At 39.7% G+C, this 25512-nt stretch overlaps 1 protein-coding gene across 3 annotated transcripts in view; it reads left to right on the top strand.

Annotated features, from left to right (window-relative positions):
• prkcz (protein kinase C, zeta) overlaps positions 1 to 25512 on the top strand; it is a 144171-nt gene that overhangs the window by 75373 nt on the left and 43286 nt on the right. For all 3 annotated transcript variants that reach the window (XM_022200530.2, XM_022200531.2, XM_051949368.1), the window contains 5 exons: positions 9402 to 9487; positions 21504 to 21635; positions 22745 to 22835; positions 24454 to 24509; positions 24697 to 24891. In XM_022200530.2, coding sequence (XP_022056222.1) covers positions 9402 to 9487; positions 21504 to 21635; positions 22745 to 22835; positions 24454 to 24509; positions 24697 to 24891 — 560 coding nt within the window. The remainder of the gene's footprint in view (positions 1 to 9401; positions 9488 to 21503; positions 21636 to 22744; positions 22836 to 24453; positions 24510 to 24696; positions 24892 to 25512) is intronic.

Genomic DNA, 25512 nt, shown 5'->3' with positions numbered 1-25512 from the left:
AGATCATTAGTTAGTGAATCTTAGCATTTTTTTTTCATTTTCATATACTATATTGATCACGCAAGGGGAAATTCTCTTTTCACATGTCCCAGGAAGCTGGAATCAGAGCATAGGGTAGTTACAGAGCAGACAGGGTTAAAGACTTTGCTCAGGAGCAATGGCAGCTTGGGAATGCTGATGTTTGGACCCCGACCTTCAGGCCGAGCCTGTTCTCATAGAAAAAACAACCACATAGGTCGTCTGTACACGCCTGTATTACGACCGAGTGTTACGTTTTGACGTTAAGTGACCTCTAAGCAGTTGAGTAAATATCGACACTCCGGTGTCTCAGCTGAAACGTCACCATGAACAAACTTTTATCTAACACTATCCCTAACCCTAACCATAACCATAACCATAACCCTAAACCCGTGTTGCGAAAGTGAGGAAAAAGCCGTTTCGCGATGGAAAAGCCGTTTCGCGAATTAAATCCTGTAATGCGTTCCTGTTTCCCGTAGGTGCACTAATGTAAATACGCTCTCATGGGTCGTATTCTGGGGCACGTTGCATACGACCTGTGTGGTCATATGAGTTTGAGGACTTGTTGTTCAGGCCACAAGCCCAGTAGCCTTAACCACTGAGAATCCACTACCTCAGTCTGTATAAGTGGTATTGGCCTCAGTGCCCACTTTAGCCAAAGGAGTCATTCCATAAGTTGCCATGCTTGACACACGTTGTGTACAGCTCACACCTCAGATATGGGTGCAGGGGTAACAGTGATAGATCAGTTGCCATGGTGTCACCTAAACCGTCTGACTCATCAGCATGTGAGACTGTCTGCAGTCCAGAGGATCCCACACATTCGCCTGCCTGGCTGTCATATAGTGTCTATGACTGCCTCCTACCATATCTGCTTCAGAAAACCCTGACAGTCCTCCAAAGCCTTTACCAAGTCCTAAAACTGTATCAGATGTGGGTTGTCCGAGCTTAAATTAATGTCTTTTGTAATTTCATGCACTTTGCAATTTCTGTTGTCTCCTTTATCTGCAACATGATGCTTAAACATTTGCTTTATTTTATAGTCAAACTAGCAAAGATAGTCATGCTACAATGTATCATCCCCTCTCACAGAAGTCTAACTATGTCTAAAAATGCCTCAGGGATGTTTCACTGATCTCTTTCAGCTTCATTGAAAGTGGAAGCCAGTAATAACCTCGGCCTTTAACAATTGATAGTGTTCGCAAAATAACTTCAAAAGTTCAAAAAATTTAAGTTAATTACACTCTGATAGAGCATAGGTGGTCTTTCATTGTGAATTACTGCTGCTGATTCCTAAAGAACTTGTTGAAAACACACAGTGCAGAGCATTCTCAGTCTTGATGACTTCTGCCTTTTTTTTCTTTTTTTTAGTATTTGAGCAAAGGGGCGGGTGCTGTTGGTAGCAACTTGTATGCTGCTATTTTCCTGTGAGTGAGAGGAACAATGTCTGGAAGTGAGTCAAACCCTTGTAAATGTCCTGTCCTGGACAGATTTGGTAGTACCACCCTGTCCTCCTGCTACACGGCTCCCCACATAATCTACAGTATATCACCAGCAGGCTGTCTGCAGTTCTTTGTACCTTCAGTGGACAAAATGGCAGGACTGTGCGCGTTGGCCTTTGCATCCGGAGGTGTAGTATTGTGTTTTGATTCATAATCTCTTAGCTGGTTTCACTTGCCTGCTTTGTTCCTTCACTCTGCGTCTTTCTTATTCTCATTCTGGCACCTTGGCAGAAAAATGGGGCAATGCAACACTCGTTGTTCTCCTGAGGGGGATGTTGTAATAGGTCAGCTCTTTGAAGGTCTGCTAGTCAAGTGCAAGTGGTGTGTTGCAAGTGTGTCTGAGGCAGCAGTGTTTCTGGTTTGCATCGCCTTCAGGCTGTGAGGGATCTAACCAACCTGTATATAAGAGCTTATTAACTCTACTTATCTACAAATGACTTTTTAAGGAATAACCTTTTTAACTCAAGATGGTGTCATTTGCTGTGTTACAATTGATAATCAGATTGTTGTGGGTAAAACACGAAGGAATAGAAATGCAACCTCTGTATTTATCTTCACTTAAAACTGGGCGAATTATTGAGCCGATATTGCATGTATTTTCAGCATTTCGGGCCTTTAAATTAAATAAATAATTGAATTAAGTATCTCTACTTGGAAATCAAGACAGGAATGTGGTTCTGATTCATTATAAACATACATTTAAAATATATAGATTGAAATATTATTCATCCAATCATTAGCTTTCTAATTTGGGTTAAATTAATTTGTTTGTTTCCAATTTTAGATGCATATTCTCGATGGAATTGTGAATACCAGCTATACCACAGAACATAAATGTCATCAAAATGTGCTTATTTATACACAGATTATTAACTGAATGACTCAAAACAGTCTATATGGCAGCAAAATACAAATTAAAGAGGAAACTATTTACTCATGTTTCTTAGCTTGATCTATTTATCCACTCATCTATTCATCAACACTCTAATTAAAGACACTGAGCTAAGAGCTGCAATTTACCACTTTGTCAAAACATCTGTTGCAATTAATTATGTAATCACATACACTGTATCTCACATCTGATGGGGGCATGTGGTGTGTAACGTGATCTCCAGGTTCACCTTCGTCACGCTTGTCCTCAGTGGCACATTGTCTCACCCCCAACTGCCTCACTCACCCACCAGTACAAGTGCAAGAGAGGAAATACTGGGTAACTATGGAAACACTCTGCAGTGATTCTCAGAGGCAGGCGGCACTTTTCTTTAAAGGGCTCGACTTAACAGGATTAGAGGGAATTCACAGTCGAGACCCTAAAGAGCAGGGCCTCTTTGTGTCTCCCCTCTGCTTGCTTTCACTCTGATCTCAGCTGCCAGACCCAGAAAGACAGAAACAATCAAGATTTACCGAAACATTTATCATAATGACAAAGAGGCAGAAGTGATGGATGTTGACTGTACATTTTAGACAGGAGCGACCTCTATGACAGTGCTGCTGTAGTAACATTAGCTGGTGTTACCATATTCTAGCATCCAGACAGAGATGTTGCTGTAGTGTTGTCTTCAATCCTCAGTCAGTACCTCAAGTGTCTGGTAATCCTTTTAAATCCCTGTCTCTATGACTGCATATCTGCATAAGATGAGCACAAGTTCAGTTTTGGCTGAGACAACATTGAGTCCGCTTGTCACATGCCCACATCAGATACATATATATATGTGTGTGTGTGTGTGTGTGTGTGTGTGTATGTATGCATCAAAAAGTATATATATCTTTTAATGTCAGTATTATAGATTCCGAAGAACACCGATGCCTGAGAATAGATTTGGACAAATTGTTTTGGTCAAACATTTACATGAACAGAGCGAGTGCTGTCATTAGAAAAGATCATTTATGGAAAGAACCAAGCAGATCTGCCTTAGTACACGACCCAAATATACTACAAAACCTGCCATTTTCAGTGTGTAGTTTGTTTCTTAGGGGTTGCTGTTCTTGCTGCTGTTGTGTCATATAGTAGAAGAGATTACGAAAAAGGTGTCATAAAAATGGAAGAAATGTGGCACAAATGACAGGTTTATACCCAAAGTCTTTATTCGGTGAGTCAGACTCACTTAAGTAAGGTGCATGGCCCCCTTTTAAAACCATCTGGAACCAGAGATCAACAGCAAATGTGATATACAGCATGTTTGACCTTAATCTTCAAAATGGTAGAATCAGTTTTCAGAAGTGGACAAAGGGGGATTTGTTGTTAAGATGCACTGTTATTGGCAGACAAAGTCATCTTGACATCCTCACAGCTGACTAATAATAGCTGGTATGTGGTGGGCTTGGGGTACCATAGCAACAGAGGCAAAAAATGAGGGAGTAGAGGAGAATATCACAGCCGCACCCATCAATGGAGCATCCAACCAGACTAGAAAACCAGTGCAGACAGGAGGGAGGCTCTGGGATTGTGGCTGAGGAATAATTAGTGTGAGTCAGGAGGGCAATGCCTGATGTGGTTCAGCAGCTTGATGCTGTGGTGATTGTTTATTTTTGTTTTCTTGTAAACAGCACATAGAGACATATTGTCTCATAATTTATTGATTTGCATTGATTTGTGGAAGTGCTGCTGCTTGTTCACATTAACAACACTACAGTATGCCCTGCAATGGGATTTCACTGATAAGGTCAAGATAAAAGAACTTGCTCGGGCTTGAAGACTTAATATTTTTGACAAAAAAAAAATCTGTGATACAAACTCGGGGTATGAAATTGGGCTGGGGTCTAATGAAAATTTTTCCCATTTGACCAAAATATGACAATAGTAGCATTTTCTTACATTGCTTTTGACCATTTGTCAGTGCAGGTCTAAATCACTACAAAACACGAGGCACGGCTGTCATTGGAAGGAACCAAACTCACAATATCTGTCTACTTTCTGGCTTATTTAATACAAGTAGCCTTTTTAATTTTTTATCAAATGTTGCTAACAGGATGAAATAGTGCATTTGTGGGCCTTTTTTCTGCTGTGGAGTATTTCTAACAGCAGGGTGGTGTAGCTGAGACTGAATATGAATGAATGGCATTTTATAATAATGAAGGATGTCACTCAATGCAACACTGTAGCTCAATAATGTATTTTTAATGCATTTTTGGACAACAGTGGAGCTCTAAAGCACAATGGAAAAAGATGTAACAAGCATTGAAGAACGTTCATTGTTTGTTAGGGTTTAGCTTGTTTTGTTTTGGGATTTTTTTTGTTCTAAGAAAACTATCAAACCATCACTAGACCGATTCTTAACAATAGCTTTTATTTCATCAGTGTTTAGATACTAGAGTAAACTTGGAGTGTTTTACAGTAGTTTTGCATTAGATTTCGTATCAAGTTTTGGCATATACTTGATAATAATGTTGCACAGTGACTGCATGGTGTCCAGTTTGTTACAGATCCACATATCCATTCATTTGTCTAACCCTGTTCATCACTCTACTCTTTTGAATCTCCACTACAGCGGTTCCCTTTTTCCAAGCTTCATCTGATGTAACACCCTAAAATTAAAATTTCCTGAGTGTATTTATGGTCATTGTACACTGTGATGTGGGATCTGGACTAGATTGATTACGAATGTATCCACTACTTTTTCCCCAATACATTAGTTGTGCTTTCAGCTTATTTGGGCCTTGGTATGTCTTAACCCCAAGTCACTACTGCACTGGTTGCAGATGTCATCACCAGCACAAGATCTCAGCGTCCCTATCTATCTACCCTATTGCAGGAGTTACGTTCCAGATCCCCCTCCGTGATAGACAAAAATCTGTGAAGTAGCGGCCACATTTTTATATATACAGTGCCTTGTGAAAGTATTAGGCCCCCTTGAACTTTTCAACCTTTCGCCACATTTCAGGCTTCAAACATAAAGATATAAAATTCTAATTTTTTGTCAAGAATCAACAACAAGTGGAACACAATCATGAAGTGGAACGAAATTTATTGGATATTTTATACTTTTTTAACAAATAAAAACCTGAAAAGTGGGGCATGCAATATTATTTGGCCCCCTTGCATTAATACTTTGTAGCGCCACCTTTTGCTGCAATTACAGCTGCAAGTCACTTGGGGTATGTCTCTATCAGTTTTGCACATCGAGAGACTGAAATTCTTGTCCATTCTTCCTTGCAAAACAGCTCGAGCTCAGTGAGGTTGGATGGAGAGCGTTTGTGAACAGCAGTCTTCAGCTCTGCCCACAGATTCTGGATTGGATTCAGGTCTGGACTTTGACTTGGCCATTCTAACACCTGGATACATTTATTTGTGAACCATTCCATTGTAGATTTGGCTTTATGTTTTGGATCATTGTCCTGTTGGAAGATAAATCTCCGTCCCAGTCTCAGGTCTTTTGCAGACTCCAACAGGTTTTCTTCCAGAATGCTCCTGTATTTGGCTCCATTCATCTTCCCATGAATTTTAACCATCTTCCCTGTCCCTGCTGAAGAAAAGCAGGCCCAAACCATGAGGCTGCCACCACCATGTTTGACAGTGGGGATGGTGTGTTCAGGGTGATGAGCTGTGTTGCTTTTACGCCAAACATATCGTTTTTGCATTGTGGCCAAAAAGTTCGATTTTGGTTTCATCTGACCAGAGCACCTTCTTCCACATGTTTGGTGTGTCTCCCAGGTGGCTTGTGGCAAACTTTAAACAAGACTTTTTTATGGATATCTTTGAGAAATGGTAGTGTCCACAGATACGGACCCGTACCCGTAGCCTGTGGCCTACGGATACGGCACTTTCCCTTAACATAAATATTAATGAGCCTGGTAATCCGACGGACATAAATATTAATGAGCCGGCGACGCTGATGAAGGCGTTTCCGTGATTCGAGGTGAATCTGCGGAATGAATGGCGGAACTAACAGCAAGCAAACTATAAGTATTTTTTTACCTTCAAAAGTAGCGACAGACTATTACATATTAACAACCTAAACAAAACCCTGACGTATTTTCTGCGTCTGTCAACACAGACACTGCATGTCAGTCACTTTAATGTTAGCGGACTCTGTTGAATGGCTAATTTACATCACCACAAACAAATCTCACAATATCACAGTAAATCGAGTTTGTGGTTTTTTTTTTAATTCATGCCGAATTAAAGAGCTGCTCCTCACCATTCACGAGTGTTTGTTTCATATGCGACATCCATAATTTTATCTTGTAAATTAGCGTCCGAAATTAAATGGGAACATTTGCAATGGAGTTCGTCAGCCGCTTCCACCACTGAACGCGGTAAACTAATTAATAGGAACTGGACTTCAAACAATTTAGACACGGCGTCTAAAAGCGTAAAAACCACATTGTCTACGTAAAGTGTGAGAGGAGACGGTGTATTTTTAGTTAAATTATACAATGTTCACCGTCAAAGTCATTCATATAAACTGCCTGTAATGTGCAGCAAATAGTAGTTAACCGGCGCCAGCTCTTCAGTGACCTTAACACGTCCGTACCTCTAGTACAGATGCTACGGGTACGGGTCCGTACCTCTAGCATCAACCTTGAGAAATGGCTTTCTTCTTGCCACTCTTCCATAAAGGCCAGATTTGTGCAGTGTACGACTGATTGTTGTCCTATGGACAGACTCTCCCACCTCAGCTGTAGATCTCTGCAGTTCATCCAGAGTGATCATGGGCCTCTTGGTTGCATCTCTGATCAGTCTTCTCCTTGTTGGAGGTGAAAGTTTAGAGGGACGGCCGGGTCTTGGTAGATTTGCAGTGGTCTGATACTCCTTCCATTTCAATATGATTGCTTGCACAGTGCTCCTTGAGATGTTTAAAGCTTGGGAAATCTTTTTGTATCCAAATCCGGCTTTAAACTTCTCCACAACAGTATCTCGGACCTGCCTGGTGTGTTCCTTGGTCTTCATGATGCTCTCTGCACTTTGAACAGAACCCTGAGACTATCACAGAGCAGGTGCATTTATACGGAGACTTGATTACACACAGGTGGATTCTATTTGTCATCATCAGTCATTTAGGACAACATTGGATCATTCAGAGATCCTCACTGAACTTGTGGAGTGAGTTTGCTGCACTGAAAGTAAAGGGGCCGAATAATATTGCACATCCCACTTTTCAGTTTTTTATTTGTTAAACAAGTATAAAATATCCAATAAATTTCATTCCACTTCACGATTGTGTCCCAATTGTTGTTGATTCTTGACAAAAAATTAAAATTTTATATCTTTATGTTTGAAGCCTGAAATGTGGTGAAAGGTTGAAAACTTCAAGGGGGCCGAATACTTTCACAAGGAACTATATATATATATATATATATATATATATATATATATATATATGAAGGGCTTATAAACCCTCCCCACACACACCACAGAACAACACTATGAGCAGTGATCACACATCTGTGTGAAATGGATGAGGCAAGGGAGACAGAGTAAACTGATGCTACGGTCACTGAGCCAATCAGTACCCAGCGCTGTACTCTACGTATTTTATTTCGATCAAATATTCTTTTAATATGTTTTAATTATTGTCTTTTATATATTTTTATATTGTTTTCCTTTTTTGGCTAAAAAAAAATGCTCATTTTCCAGCAAAAATAATTAAAATAATGTAGCGATCGCAGAACCGGTCGCTATGACTGAACTGTTGTGCTGCAATGCACCATGGGAGTCTGGGGTGTTGGAAGTTCAAATGTCATTATTGTGGTTTATGTTAGTGCTACAGTGTTGTTAGTGTTTTTGTGGTTTCGTCAGTCTAGTTAGCTTGGTTAAGTGTTATGCCGTCAGGACTGTGAGTGTGAAGTGTTTGATGACCTCCTGCCACATTTTCTATTGTGTCGCTACCTTTGCATCAAAATAAAAACATGTCAGTTGCAGAGAGCACAGAAGGCAGACATCCTTATTCCAGGGTTGTTCTTCAACGCAGCGGCCCACAATAATAAACATATGAAATTACCCATATGTCACAAAATCCCACGATATAGCAAAAAATCCGCAATACCAAATGGAATTTATGAATCTGTGAAACAGTGAGACTGCAAAAAGTGAACCGCAATATGGCGAGGTTAGTTGTCGTGTCCATCTATGCACAATATTGTTTGCCACAGAACACTATAGATGTAGGACTATTTATATTTGTTTATCTCTTACTTTCATTAATTGATATTCAGTTTTTAGTGATAGAAAGTTGTCAGGTAATTCTTACTCTCATTTATCAATAATCTCCTCAATTACAGAGAATTAACACTAACAATCGTGTCTGATAGGACTGTTTCAAAAGATCAAAATATTGATAAATCCCAGAAAACTTTTTGTTAGCGTGTTAAATGTTTTCAGTCATTTTAAAACATTGCTTGATTTGAAGACAGAATCAGCCAGTTTTAGTACATTGCGAGACTCATGCTAATGCTCTGCAGTTTATTAATAGCTGACTACACGGTGCCATTATAAATAGCTACACCTTCATAGTTTCATCTGAATAAAAGGCATTGTGAAGCAGTAAGCCCATCTATCACCAGAGGTGAAAGAAAAAGAGAGAAGGAGGTCTTGAAGAAGGGAAGAAACACAGAAAGATGAAACAAGACAGTAGACTGGGTGGGGTGAGGTGGAGGAGGGTGTAAAGGGAGAGCGGGGGGAAGGCAGGCACTTTGGGTGTGTGTCTGTGTGTGTGTGTGTGTGTGTCTGTGTGTGATCGTGCATTTTGATTGTAGAGCAACCTGGTGGTTGTTTTTCCCTCACTTGAACTCAGATTTCACACAAAGAAAGAGCTGCAGGACCTTCCCTTCAACTTTCACTCATCACTCTGTCTTTATCCTCCAGCTTAGCCAACATTCATCCCCCTCCTCAATAGTCCCACACCATGCTGCTACTCTACAACTGTTTTGTCTCTCTTTTAGAATCGATCTATCGCCGTGGGGCCAGAAGATGGAGGAAGCTCTATCGAGTCAACGGACACCTCTTCCAGGCAAAACGCTTTAACAGGGTGAGTGTCGTCAATTTTTTTTGCATACACTTTCCCAGCTGTGGAACCAAGCATTAATGCTTCAGTTGAGTCAATTCAGTGAACTGAGCTCATCTTCACTGACTGGAATTATGGCTGTCTTAGTGTCACTGGAACACAGGATGTTTGAAAGAGATGTGTAATTTAATAGAAGGTTCAGGATTGATTCATTCTTGGCATTCCAGGGACTTTTCACCCTAATTCAGCGTGACCAGATTTAGATTTAGCATGAGAAACTGGTCTTTCCCACTAAATTTTGCTGAACACTGTAGAGGAGCTATGAATGAGCAGAACCAAAAGACATGTTAGGCTGTGCTCAAAGCATCAGTAGTGATGCAGCTGATACAGATGCAGTTAGCAGATGTCAGGAGCACTTAACATTTGTCAGTTGAAAATAATATGTTGGTTTGGGAGTATGTTACTACTTTACGTTGTCAGCCTCTGTGCTAATTTTGTCCACGCACATTTTTGTTTGAATTGAATTCGAGCTTTGACAAAACAAAGTGTTGTCCCTGTTGTTATTACAAGCTGTAACGATTATGTTGTCTTGGTTGGTTCAGCCATCAGAGTGTATTACCAGACCTGAATTCATGCTAAGGAAAGCAGCTGAAATGACAAAAAAAAAAAAACAGGGTGAACCGTGAATGTTTCGAAAAGGTAGAAGAAATCTGCATATTTACTGTTACTTAATTTTCAAATATATCAGCTGCTAGATTTTACCATCAGATGACATCTGATCCGAATATTCGGCTTTTTCCTTTGTCTTCGTTCTCTCCCCCAACGCCATCCCCCCAGTCGGACATTACGAACCGATCCGAATATTCCGATATTCGTCATTAATTGGGGTCGAATATCCTCAGCCCAGAAATAGCTATTCAGGCCAGCCTCAGCAAATTCCGTGCAGAAATATCCTAGGAAGGCCGGGACGCAAACCGGGGATCTTCAAGCTGCAAGGAGCAAGCAAATTGTCAAATAATTTTTAAAAATTCTATTATTGTTTTAATTATTGAAGATACAGTGCCAGTGATCAGTGCCAGTGCTGGAAATAGCTCCATCACATACTAACCGTAAATGTTCCCCATGCTATCATCCATAATCAGGGTCTCTTCTTAACAATTGGCAAGTGCTGTAGTTTGCCATAACCACAATCTACAAATACACAGATTTTTGAGAAAAAATACAAATTTCTTTCCATATGGTCTTACCAGAGATTTTATGTTTTAAGGTTAAAATCTAGCATAGACGAACATAAAGTGGACTAATGAAAGAAAATACAACGAGCTCCTCTTATTTGACTTTAGGTGAGATGGTTAAGAGAGCCAAGAAATGGAGGAATTTATGTGAGTGACAGACAGTGCTAAACTAAATGCTATGCAGCCTGGGTCAGCCACCTGATGAGGCGATGTCTGTGGTTGATATGTGGTGGTACAGATCATCAAAAACCACAAAACCAATTGGATGACACTCACATGAAAACTGCTTCAACTGGTTTAAGTCTACTTGACAGAAGCTGGCCCTTATTTCAATCACATACATAGAAAAATGTGTTAACATCAATTGGATATACTTTGTTTTACAACATGTGAACATCTATAAGCTCAAAAACAAGCCTGAAGTTATGACCAACAGTCTAACTGCATTCGTGGACTACAGCAGGAATTGGATCGCTTTACTACTTTCCCAAAAATTAATCAGTTTTATCATATTTTTTAAAATGTATCGGAATTTTGTCAAACATTCCTCAGTATCAAAGCGGTCAGTAAGTTGAATAATATAGAACCAAAGTAAATAAGTAATAACAAATTTGATGCATCTAATTGTCCAAAATGTAAATAATACTGGCTAAAACTAATCAGGGTTTGTATTTCAGACCACAGTGGAACTTCCTGTACCATTTCAACACTATGCATCTAATACTTTTGAGCATTTTCCAAAGTACTTGATTAAAAAAAAAAAACACTATCTTTATATTCGAGCTCATATTCAATACATAAGTACCTTTTATAAGACATAGTTAAATCACACAGTGCCATAGTGCTTTTTTGCATCCTGTAATTCTGAGATCCTCTTTCAAAAATTTAATATCCAGATTTCACAAATTTTAATGAAACAACAACAACAATACAAGTTGTGGAAATTAGGTCTATTGTTCATTTCATCTCTAGCACAGGTATTTTAAAAAAGTTGACACTGGACAGAAAGGTCCAATAGGAATATTCTTTTTTGATGAGAGGGTGGGACATGTGACATGCAGGTTAACAAAATAAAATATTAACTGTTACTTTTAAGGAAACTGCCTTTTAAGTGCGTGTAGTGTTGCTGTGCTGCATCACACTCATTGACATTGTGTTTGGGTAGAATCTGGTTACGTTTAACATCCTGACGCATGATGAGAGTTTTCAGTTCAAAATTGAAATCCTTGTTTCTCTGATTTTACATCTGTGCAGAATATTGGTGTATTTCTCTTTCTTTGTGGAATGTACAGTGCGGTATGTCATAAACATACTGCACTTAAATTATAGATGACCGGTAATCAAGTCACCGTTCTAGCTAAGCTATCTGGATATTGATGCATAATTCATTGTGTCCTAGTTGTGGCTTGTTTAGCAGATGTCTCGTCTCATCTCAGCTCTCAGCTCCATGCTACACACACACACACACACACACACACACACACACACACACACACACACACACACACACACACACACACACACACACACACACACACACACAGTACCTGAAAGCACATGTGGGCTTTCATCATTTCCCTGCCAAGGTGTCAAGATGTTAAAGGGCTCCACCTGCCCACCCTGCCTGTCTGATACAGGGTTTCAACATTTAGAGACTTCTTATTCCATTATGCACTGGCCACTCTGGAAGGCAGAAGAAGAAAGACATTAATGCAGTTTAAGGCCTTAAGTGCCTAATGTGTTTTCTCTGAAGGCCAAGAATGCAGATCAGGTTCTACTGCTCCTAGAGCAAGGCACTAGCTTTGTGTTGTGATCTTTCTTTCTGTGAAATGTAGGAGCTCTAGGCAGATTATGTATTGTTGTATCATGTGTTTTGTCATTTGTTTTTTGAGGCAGCTTTCAGATAAACAACCACAAAGTCGATGGAAAGAGGAGTTCAGTCAACTGAATTAATCTGAGGCAAGAATCAAACACTTCCAAATAATAAAAAGGTAGCTTTAAAAGCGATTGCATCGGCAAGTAACAATGTACACACTGTACATGAGTGTTTAAAGGCAGCCTACATTTCAGACACAAGGAAGGGCATTAGAACTGGAAGGGGTTTGGTCATTGTTACTGTTCTTCAGGGTGAAACATCTCCCATAGTTGCTATTGTCTTAATGTCTAGACCAGAAGTGGATAAGCTGAGTGCATCAGTGTCATGCTGACTCAGCATGATGCTGATCTGCTCCTTGTTATTGTCACTAATGCACTGTGGAGCCTGACTTATTCAATTTAAGAAATATACTGCTGGTTTAAGATGAGAAATGTAATGCAGAAACACTCATCATAACGATGGGACTGCTGCTCTGTTAAAATTGTAGTTACACATGGGACGGATGCTGATGTGCATGTTGTTGTATACATATTGTGCTGCAGTTGGGTTTGCATATGCGGATTTGTTCCATATATCATTGCGAAATAACACAAAAAATTCCAAAATGAATGTGTGCTACTGTTTAAGGCCTGCACATGCGAATAGTTTCTGGTGCATGTGACTATGTGTTGAGTGTACATGTCTGACACTATGCACAGTCACACATTTTGGGCTAGACACCGGCATTTACACAAGGATTCAAGGGACAATCACAGACTTGTGCAGATAGATAACAAAATGTATGTTGTGTTGAGCCTTGCAGTGATAAATTAGTCTGCTTTTGTTTTTGTTAAGCGAGACAAGTAGCTACATACTAGTCTCATATTTGTGTGGATCTAGAGTTCGAACACGGTTAGCTTTGTTTAGGATAAAGGTAGCATCAAGGAAACAATTGATTAATTTCCCCAATTTTAACAAATGTTGCCCATTTATCTATATTTGCAAATCTGAATTGGTAATAAGTTGGTTTTCAGGCTGGGATTTCTCTGACTGTTGTTGCTATGCCAGCTTCCAGGCTTGTGGTTGGTTCACTGTGCTGTCCTCAGCATATAAATAAGCTAAAGAGAAGTAGGTCAGATTTCTCCTCCCTTCTCTCACTCCATCCCTCTCCTTCCTCTCAGTCTGCACATGTTCGTCTTCATCCCTCTCCTCCCTCCTCTTCATCCCTCTCCATCTCCCACTGACACTGCAGTACAGAAAGCTGCTTTGTGGATCTCTTCCTATAGACATAATGAGGTCTGTTTAGGTCCATGTGATGAGGCAGAAATTGGTCATTTGTTGTTCAGCTCTACATGCTTAAAGGTTCAAATGGAATGCTAGAATCTCCAAAGGAATGTCTTTATTGCTCAGGACCCTCACATATTTACCTTTGTTGTTGTGTATTTGGGCTGCACAGGAGCTCAGTGGTTGGCACTGTCGTCTAGGAGCTAGAAGATCCCCGGTTTGCGTCTGGGCCTGAGATCTTTCTGCGTGGAGTTTGCATGTTCTCCCTGTGCATGCATGGGTTTTCTCTGGGTACTCTGTCTTCCTCCCCAAGGTTTATTGGTTATACTAAATTGTCCATAGGCATGAATGTGAGTGTGCTTGTTTGTCTCTATATGTAGCCCTGTGATAGACTGGTGACCTATCCAGGGTGTCCCCTGCCTTTACCCTAAGTTCGCTGGGATAGACTCCAGCCTTCCCATGACCCTAATGAGGATTAAGCAGTGTTTTGATAATGGATGGATGGATGTAGTGGTTTCATTCTCATTGACATTGTCTTGTTTTTTAGACAGTTTTGAGCTTTCTAGTCTGGTCTTGTTGCCATCACTTGTCTTGTGGTGAGAGAGTTGTTACCCGTTTTCGTTAGTGTTTCACAGCAGCTTTTACCTTTCAATCCTCAGCAGGGGGTAGCAGATAGAGTTCAAGCAACTGACTTAATCCGTCTAAAGCTACTGCTGGGGTCAGACGTTAGAGTTGGCCAAGAGCATTTCTATTCCAGTGCTTTTACAGGTACAGGCTTTGTAATGTTGGTTGGTCCCTGCCTTGTTCCAGATTGAAATTTCTCAACAGTTATTGGATGGATGGAAATAACACTTTTGTACAAAGTTTGAATCAGAAATCAAAAGACTTTGGTTTTCTCCAACTTTAAGTGATTTTTATATATATATATATATATATATATATATATATAATTCTGCAGTTCATACCAAATGATGAAGCCTAACAGCAACTGATAATTTCCTGGCTTTTGTTCTATGGTAAATCCTGGAACTAATCTGTAGTCTCCTTGACTCAAGGATTCTGTAATGACAACACTAGTCTCTTCCAAAACTGAGCTGTGAGGAGACATCCAGTCAAGGACATCTCTGGGCCTTTGACTAAGCTGTTAATTTTCACTTCCTGTGAATGTAAGCCTAATTCTAACACTGGAATAGATATTTTACGTTTTAAGTAGCATTTGAATGTAAATCACAGAACTACATAAAATGAATCATAAAATAGTTTCTGTTCTCATTATCTTGTGTACTGTATGAAGTCATACTCTTCAGGAAGGTTCTTTTTAAAACATTCCTGACACCAAAGGGCCATGTGTTTTGATTGCACTGTTTTGATATGAGGTAAATAATGCATACAGTGACATCAAAGGGCAATATAATGCTGTGTGGCAGTGCTGTCACTGAATTGTTTTTGGTAGTTTAAGCAATAGGATCACTGTTGTAGTATTCATGTTTTGTTGCTGTATTCTGGCTGTCTACTTTACACAGTGCTCTTAAATTTCGGTTACGTGCCTACCTACTAAACTAATGTTTCTAAACATCAGTATGTAAGCATTGTCATTGTAAGCATGCTGAAACTAGCATTTATCTTGTTGATGACTGTCTTCTTTATTTAGTCGATTATTCATTTTGTCTATGAAATGTCAAAATTAGAATTAAATTGCCTTTATGATTTATGAAATGTCAAGCTGATGTTTGCAGACATCTTGTTTAGTCTCACCATCAGTCCAAAATTCAAAATTGTTCAAATGGCTGTAATACGTTATACAACAGCACTGAGTCGACCCCTTTGCATTATCACTTACATGTCAGTTTTTTTCTAAATGGCATTACCTTTCAATAAGTGTTACTCCGCCAAGGAGTTGGTGCCTCGGCGGAGTTATGTGATCGTTAGCATTGGCTTGTCTGTCTGTCTGTGCACAACAATAGTCAGAAACAGATTCACAGATTTCGCTAAAATTTTCAGGGAAGGTCAGAAATGACACAAGGACCAAGGGCAGTGACACGGCTTATTGTCTGGATCCACGGATTTGTTAAAGATTTGTGTATCATCGTGAGATAGTGGCACGGCGTCACTGTAACTATGACAACAAGTGAACACGACCTCAGCTGCCTGCTGACGATCACAAGATTGCGATCCTACTACAAATCCACTGCTGCTGACTTGTCCATTGAAAATTGTGGTGGTGTTTCCGAGTCCTATCAATTCCCGTCGCTCGCTGCATATTTAGGTCACGCGAGTCGATATCTATACATAACGAACACATGCATACCTCACGCATCTGTTGAGCTCAAGTTCATTTGTTTGTGGGTACATCTATATTAAATGAACGCATTCTATAATGCCATGATTTCTGCCACAAATTTTTTCAAGATTCCATCTGTCGGAAACGATTCAACGACTGAGCGGCCTTGGCGAAGTACTGTGCTCTCTGAGTGCTTTCCTTGCATTTTTATATTTTGATAAGGACAGCATTTTCCCTCATGAACAATCAAAACAATTACTCAAGAAAGATTGAAAATACTGAAACCAAAGTAGAAATTTAGTGCCACAAAAGTGAATACATGTGTGATCACTGAAAATCTGTGATTATTAGAACAAAACTTACAATTGTGATTTTCAATTAGCCTAGCTGTTTGAACGTGGTTAGAAAATGAGCTGTGAACCCCAGAACCTTCTCAGTTTTGCACTGATATACAGTGCCTTGTGAAAGTATTAGGCCCCCTTGAACTTTTCAACCTTTTGCCACATTTCAGGCTTCAAACATAAAGATATAAAATTCTAATTTTTTGTCAAGAATCAACAACAAGTGGGACACAATCGTGAAGTGGAATGAAATTTATTGGATATTTTAAACTTTTTTAACAAATAAAAACCTGAAAAGTGGGGTGTGCAATATTATTCTGCCCCCTTGCATTAATACTTTGTAGCGCCACCTTTTGCTGCAATTACAGCTGCAAGTCGCTTGGGGTATGTCTCTATCAGTTTTGCACATCGAGAGACTGAAATTCTTGCCCATTCTTCCTTGCAAAACAGCTCGAGCTCAGTGAGGTTGGATGGAGAGCGTTTGTGAACAGCAGTCTTCAGCTCTGCCCACAGATTCTGGATTGGATTCAGGTCTGGACTTTGACTTGGCCATTCTAACACCTGGATACGTTTATTTGTGAACCATTCCATTGTAGATTTGGCTTTATATTTTGGATCATTGTCCTGTTGGAAGATAAATCTCCGTCCCAGTCTCAGGTCTTTTGCAGACTCCAACAGGTTTTCTTCCAGAACGGTCCTGTATTTGGCTCCATTCATCTTCCCATCAATTTTAACCATCTTCCCTGTCCCTGCTGAAGAAAAGCAGGCCCAAACCATGAGGCTGCCACCACCATGTTTGACAGTGGGGATGGTGTGTTCAGGGTGATGAGCTGTGTTGCTTTTACGCCAAACATATCGTTTTGCATTGTGGCCAAAAAGTTCGATTTGGTTTCATCTGACCAGAGCACCTTCTTCCACATGTTTGGTGTGTCTCCCAGGTGGCTTGTGGCAAACTTCAAACGAGACTTTTTATGGATATCTTTGAGAAATGGCTTTCTTCTTGCCACTCTTCCATAAAGGCCAGATTTGTGCAGTGTATAACTGATTGTTGTCCTATGGACAGACTCTCCCACCTCAGCTGTAGATCTCTGCAGTTCATCCAGAGTGATCATGGGCCTCTTGGCTGCATCTCTGATCAGTCTTCTCCTTGTTGGAGGTGAAAGTTTAGAGGAACGGTCGGGTCTTGGTAGATTTGCAGTGGTCTGATACTCCTTCCAATATGATTGCTTGCACAGTGCTCTTTGAGATGTTTAAAGCTTGGGAAATCTTTTTGTATCCAAATCCAGCTTTAAACTTCTCCACAACAGTATCTGGGACCTGCCCGGTGTGTTCCTTGGTCTTCATGATGCTCTCTGCACTTTAAACAGAACCCTGAGACTATCACAGAGCAGGTGCATTTATACGGAGACTTGATTACACACAGGTGGATTCTATTTATCATCATCAGTCATTTAGGACAACATTGGATCATTCAGAGATCCTCACTGAACTTCTGGAGTGAGTTTGCTGCACTGAAAGTAAAGGGGCCGAATAATATTGCACACCCCACTTTTCAGTTTTTTATTTGTTAAAAAAGTATAAAATATCCAATAAATTTCGTTCCACTTCACGATTGTGTCCCAATTGTTGTTGATTCTTGACAAAAAATTAAAATTTTATATCTTTATGTTTGAAGCCTGAAATGTGGTGAAAGGTTGAAAAGTTCAAGGGGGCCTAATACTTTCACAAGGCACTGTATAACTCTGAACAACAGATGAGGAGCTGCTTCAGGAATAGCACAGGTTTTATCAATTCATATCAGGCTTTCTGTGACAGATCAGACAGGATGAAAGACTGTCTAACATCTACCTCTATAGATGCTGTTCGAGGGAAAAAAACACATTTGCTAGCTCTTTAGCACAAAATTGCATGATGAAAACTTTGCTAAAGAAGCCTGATGAATATTGGTCAAATGAGATCAAGATAAAGTTATTCATCTAGATGGAGTTCAGGAAGTTTTGGAGAACCTGGGCAGGACTGTCACAGTGAATTCATAGTCCGAAGAGTAAAGCACAGATGTGAAGATACAGAGCTGCATTAGTGCAAAATGTGTTGAGAGATGACATTTATAGATGCACCATGAATGACTGTGGATACACCAAAATACTGGCTGATCAGATGACTCAGTCTGCAGTAACTTGGCAGAAGAAAATATACCAGGATGATAATGATCCTAAGCACGCAAGACTTTCTGAAGCAGGAAAAAGTGAAAACTATGGCCTGACCAAGTATGTCACCTGACTTTAATCCAAGAGAGAAATTTTGAAGTATTTTAAGGAGAAAGGTAGAAAGACACAGCCCCTCCAGCAAAGAGCAGCTGAAATAAAATGTCTGAAGAATGGCTGAAGATCTCTCCAGAAACTTGGTATCCTGGTCTATTTGTAACACAAAAAAGTACTACATATAAAATATATTACAGGCACAACCAATTCTTGTTGTCATACACAAGTCTGTTCTTGTCGAGCCCATTCTCCTGAAGAACCCTGTTATGGCTCTAACATTGGTTCCTAGATTTGACGCAAAATTTAGGTTTAGTCCACTATTTTGGTTTATGGTTTATTTTATTTAATGCGCATTAAACAACTGACATTCCAATAATGCTAATTTGCAAATGGTAATGCACTAACATGAGATGGTGTTCCTGCTAAATAGTATACTGTGTGAACAAGTTGGCTTTCTAATGTTAGCCTTTAGCTCAAAGCAACAAAAACGCACAGACACTACATGCCCTCTAACAACAAAAGGTATGACTAATAATACTCCCTGATGTTTTCTAACTTGTCCAAAGCCTGGTGCAATGAAAGGCATCCTCGGCTGTTTTTTTTTCACCTCACATTACTGATTACTCTCAGGTTGTGTGTGCTGTGTAGGGAAGGGAACAGAGAATAAGGCAAAGGTTTGTGATTAATTTATAAATGTACGCCTTAACCTCTGCATAGAGTCAGATTAAAAAGACTGAAAGAAGCCTTTGAAGTCTCACTGAAGAATTGCCATGGCAACGGAGCACTGACTGAGACTCTTTGTTCTTTACGCTGTCAGCATACACACCCTGTGAATGGATGTTGTTGATGCAGCCAAGCACTCACATTGCATCTAAAGTGTTTAGTGTTTAGTCTTCCCAGGGAGACATCTTGGTGACAGGTTTATTGATTTCCAGGGACACTGAGCTGCAAACTTAACATCCTTTGGTACCAATATAGAAATGTGAGGCACAAGCTTAAAAAAAACAATCACAAAGACAGAAACACTCAGGAGACCACGTTATGTAACACACAGTAAACTTCAGTAAGTCTCAGCTTCACAGTAGATGTAGGTGAAGGTAGGAGTCTGAGCCAAACAGACATACAGCAGACATGATAACATACTGCATAGAAGATAAGCGTATAAAAGAGTTCCAACATGTCAAAAAACTGTGACGTAAACAGATAAGCACATATTATTTTTTCCTGTTATTTTGCTTTGACACTATCCAAAGACACTATATTTTTACATTTTCCCCTCGAAAGACTATTCTTAATTTCAGTCAGTACAGAGCAACTGGGAGATATGAACTTGCAGGCCATTGAAGGGTGGCCCAAAGTTTTGTGATTGTTCCAACCATAGAAACTGCCCCTGTAGAACCTCTTTCAGGGCCATTTTTGGGAGAGCAAAAAGTATGTAGGAAGTAAGTATGGCAGTCAGAAAGCAGTCTTCTCCTTTCTAACATTGCCATACAGGCAAACGCGACAAACCTGTGTTGTTTTGTTTCCTACATGCTCAGAGAGTTGGGGTTAAGTCCAGTAACTGCTGTTTCTCAATAACTGATGGGACTCTGTGATAAGACCACGGTCGAAGCTGTTGGATCTTACACTGCAACGTAAACAAAGGCTGAAGGGGCTGATTACTGGGATGCCCTTGCAAACATTTGCGTGCTTGACGCCCCATGTTCTTGCAGGGAAAAGCGGCTTAATGTGCCCTTGTTCCCATCACCAAGTCCGATTAAAGTTTGAAAAACTGTTACAAAATGAAGATGAAAAATCTATAGTGTATAACCAAGTCTATAGCACAGATGTTATTGTACCTGTTCAAAAAAAATCTCAGCTGCAACTCCAAAATTTGATGAAACAAATAAAAACAGAACAATGTTGCCTCCATTTTATCCACAGTTGTACCAGTTGACTGATTGTTCACTGATTGTGCCACACTTGGCAGCCTTTGAAAATGGCAGCTGTTGCTTTTAATAGCATGTATTTATAACTTATTTTTATTTGTTAGTAATTTTTTGTCTCATTTGTATTTTTTATTATTACTATTATGATTTTTATTATTATTATTTTATTTTATATTTTAACAATTTATTTAGTTTATCTGTTTGTATTTATTTGATTGTACTTATTTGTATTATTTAATAACTTTATTGTACAAGGAAATTCAGGGAAAGGTGGAAAGGATAAAGGATTTGTTTTGTTCTATTTCACTGGTCTGCAAATTCCTAGTTTCTAGTAAAATGGGTTTAAATGAGCAGGTATTTCAATTTCAGGCTCTTCAAATCTAAATAAACTAAATAAAATAGGAGTCATAGACATTTGTCTCTGTTTTCCTCGAACTAGATCCAGGTTGCATACATTATTCCAGTAAGCTTTTGAGATATTATTTAAAAATACATATATATAAATTTATTTGCATTTTTCTCAGCTGCTGGAAGTCTGCCTTTACATGTTGTAGAGCTAATCTGTGCCATGTAATTAATCCATTATAGTGTTATAATTCATAGCAGGGTATGCAGACAATATAAAACATTAAAGGACTGAAAAATAGTCAAGTTTCCATGTGATAAATCAAAACAAAATGTGGAAAAAATCCGATACATGACCATATGTGGAAACAGGTGTTACTGTTACTGTACTTCAGTTACATTTTATATATTCATCTATGCTTCCTACTAATTAAGCCCCCAGAGAGTGTGTCAGCATGTGGTTTAAAAACTAACCTGTGTGTCCTGTCCTGTCCTGTGTGCATCTTTCAGAAAGCCTACTGTGGCCACTGTAGTGAAAGGATATGGGGGCTGGGCAGGCAGGGCTACAAGTGTATCAACTGCAAACTGCTGGTCCATAAGCGCTGTCACAGACTCATCCCTCAGACCTGCCAAAGGCTTATGGTGAGTATATTTTTCATGTCCCGAGCAGAGAACAGCACAGTGTCGGCCTGTCATAACCGACTCATTCTGCATTCTGTCAGAGCTCCATGTTGTTGACATGAAAGATGAAGATTACATTCCCTCAGCAGTGTTATGTGATAACAGCACATGAAGTGCAACATGTCTTACAAGTCTTAAGCATAATTCCCATTTATTACAACTTATTTTTGCCATTATTTTCACTGTCAGCTCATAGTATCAGGGGTGACTGTTTTAAGTTTTCTTTAACAAAGTCAAATCAATTTGTCTTTCCTTTTGGGTTCATGATACAGTAATCACATTGTAACACGTGCATTTTTTTAGATCAATACTTTAGAGTCCTCACTTCAGTGTGAGTTCTTTATTGTACTTTTGGATTAAGTTTGAAGTGTTGTGTTGTTTCTTTCTTTTTGTTTTTTTGGCTATCATACAGTTGATTTTCTCACACGTTTCCTATGTAGGAAGGAAACATTTATATCAGTGAACATGTAAGAAATGTTGCCTCTGAGTATGTGCTGATGTATTTTCTGTAACTCAAAAGTTGTCTTTGCGTATTTCCTGCCTGTCGTTGTGGATTGTTTGCTTGCAGCTGCGGAGCTTTTCTCCCAGTCTGTTGAAATGAAACATCCTATGAAGTAACAGCAAATGTAGTTTGCTCCACATAATCAATCAGTTTGACCACAAAGCAAGCATTTCACCAAACACAGACATCCAAAGTTTAACCCGTAGAAACACAAACCTGACAAGAAAATCATTGTAGTCGATGCAGTATTTGCTCTGGTGCTGGACTAACTGTCTGCTGTCAGCTGCTTGATCACAGCTTCAACTTGCTTCCTTCAGTACCAGATAAGTGACTTTTTAAGATTAAATGTGTTTCTAGTAAGATGCCAACATTATCATTAGAATCTCTGAGCGACAACATTTCTCTTGATTAACTGAGAGCATCAAACACAGACTTCTTTCTGAGTGCTTGCAAACATGATCTATCATACACTCCTTCATGAGTGTGAACCAGTCGGGGATATTCCAGTGGATATGTTGAAAAATATTTTTCCTGGATATTTAGTCAGTTTTTATAATTCTTTGTTCAGGATCCAGCCATGCCATCACAAGAGCCCCCTTCAGATGCCAAGAGTGAAGAGGTGGACCTTCCACCAGACGACACAGAGGACACAGATGGGAGTAAGTCTCTTAAACTGTTCTCTTCTCTTTTTGACAAGGGAGTGGAGCTACCTGCTCCTGTACTTTTTTTTTGCTTAACGGTGTGGATTGAGATAGAAGGTGTAAAGGCAGCTCTGAATCCAGACAACTGAGAAAAATAGTTTACTGCAAAGATTAGTACATGTGACAGAAGTAACAAATTAAAAGAAAAAACATTAAGTCTTGAGCCCCGCAGTGAAGGGATGGCAGGCTCTGTTATGATGTGGGGGCATTTCACTGACATGGTTTGGGTCCATTTGTACTCATAGAGGGAGGGTCACTGCAAATCAATACAAAGTTGTTATGAGTGTCCCGTTTACCGTTTATTTTATGATAAAACATTTGATGGTGATCATGTCATAATGTTTCCACCTACTGACTAATTTTCTGCCTTGGTAAATCAAGACTTTTTGAAAAGGAAAAAAAAACAACTGATTGCTTTTGGATCACTGTCAAATCTCTCAGATCCTTTTACTCCATCAGAAAATATTTGCTTTCTGAAAGAAAGATGAATTTAACACTAGAAAGACCATCAGTAGAAGGAAATCTCTACTTCTTCAGGTTTCACTACTCAATATGTATGTTAACCTGCTTCACAACATTGTTGTGAGCTTTATTTCGCTCTCTCTCTCTCTCTCTCTCTCTCTCTCTCTATATATATATATATATATATATATATATATATATATATATATTTTTTTTTTTTTCTTTCTCTCATTTCATGCCTCTGGTCAGCTGGCACCATGTAATCGTTACTGTGGTAACATGGCCTTTAGTTCCCAGTTTGCTAAGGGGTGCAGTAGCTAACTTCATAGGATTAAGAAAAGTCAGCCTTCACTTGTGGGAAACCGTCTAGTTTACATTATTGCGAGAGATCAATCTATAATCGAAATAAAGATTTTGTTAACAACACAGACCCGTTCTAAAATCTGTTTGTGAAACCAGCCCCTGCCATGGTGAAACCCACGTCACAGCAGCAGCAGAAACTCAAGAACAAAACTCAGACAGCTCCCATGACTTTAAAGCAGCAAAATAATTAAGAAGTAAATTTGTCGTCTGCAGTACATTTTCTTCTTATTGTGCAATGAAGAAAATGTGTACTCTATATGACATGAATAGAGAAGGATGTAACTGAGTGCATAGCATCCAGAGTGGGATCAAGGAACCCTGAAGAGCACTTTTATAATTCAATGGGTCCCCAGACTAAGGATTAATACAGTAGCTACTTTGTTCTAAAGCCTCATTCTGGACCTTGGTCAGTGCTCCTCACCTGCTCTATCATCACTTTTATAATTCTCAGCCCTTATCAAACCACATTACTACTCTCTAATGGGATCCCATAGAAAAGACTCCTGAATCCTCTTACAAAGAGACTGGTGGACTGATGTTGTGGCCTGTTAGGGGGCTTCTGATATGAGACACCCCCCTGTGGGTTACTCTACTTTAGTATTTCCTGTGGGTTGCACAATTTTATTCTGTGTACTCTATCTCCCTCTACTGGCCAAACATGAACTCTGTAAATTTATCAGCGCAGGTTCACTTCTGTCACATTGCAGCTGTCTTCAAATGGTCATACTTTTTCTGAATCTGTCTTTCACAGTACCGTTTTTACCACACAACTGTGCAGTGGATAAAACAGAAGATGCAGATACAGAGGTGAGACGAGCTCTGAGGCACTGCGGAATTGACATAGTCTTTTGTTTAATAGTAAATAGTATGAAAGAATCAGTCATTGTATGTGATCTGTTTTCTACATAAAACTTTGCTATGAGTCTTGTGCATATATATATTTATTTTGGATGTATCAGTACACTCATAATATTCTCACCTCTATGCCCTCTAGGACATGAAAGCAGTAGTGGATGGCATTGATGGTATTAAGCTGTCCCAGGGCCTGGCTCTCGGACTGGGAGACTTTGACTTGATCCGAGTGATTGGGCGAGGCAGCTACGCCAAAGTCCTGCTGGTTCGACTAAAAAAGAACGAGCAGGTGTACGCCATGAAGGTGGTGAAGAAGGAACTGGTCCATGATGATGAGGTGAGACACTAAGTACACCTGAGATGTCATAGATGTAAGACAAGTGAAGAAAAAAAGGGGAATGTTGAAGGAATGGGATGGAATCTTTGTAGTTATTGGACATACACCGATCAGACATAACATTATGACCACCCACTTCATATTGTGTTGGTCCTCCTTTTGCTGCCAAAACTCCCCTGACCCGTTGAGGCTTGGACTCCACTAAACTCCTGAAGGTGTCCTGTGGTATCTGGCACCAAGATGTTAGCAGGAGGTCCTTTTAGTCCTGCAAGTTATGAAGTGGGGCCTCCATGGATCGAACTTGTTCGTCCAGCACATCTCACAGATGTTCAGTTGGATTGAGATGTGGGGAATATGGAGGCCAAGTCAACACCTCAATCTCTCTGTTGTGCTAGTCAAAGCATTTCTGAACCATTTTTCCTTTGTGGCACAGTGCATTATCCTGTTGAGAGAGGCCAGAGTCATCAGGGAATACCGTTTCCATGAAAGGGTGTACATGGTCTGCAGCAATGCTTATGCAGGCGGTACGTGTAAAAGTAACATCCACATGGATGGCAGGACCCAAGATTTCCCAGCAGAACATTGTCCAAAGCATCACACTGCCTCCACAGGCTTGCCTTC

This window comes from Acanthochromis polyacanthus, chromosome 6 (assembly GCF_021347895.1).
Source record: "Acanthochromis polyacanthus isolate Apoly-LR-REF ecotype Palm Island chromosome 6, KAUST_Apoly_ChrSc, whole genome shotgun sequence".
Classification (NCBI taxonomy): Eukaryota; Metazoa; Chordata; class Actinopteri; family Pomacentridae; genus Acanthochromis; species Acanthochromis polyacanthus.
Note: the sequence above shows the minus strand (reverse complement) of the source record. Positions and strands in the feature narration are given on the sequence as shown.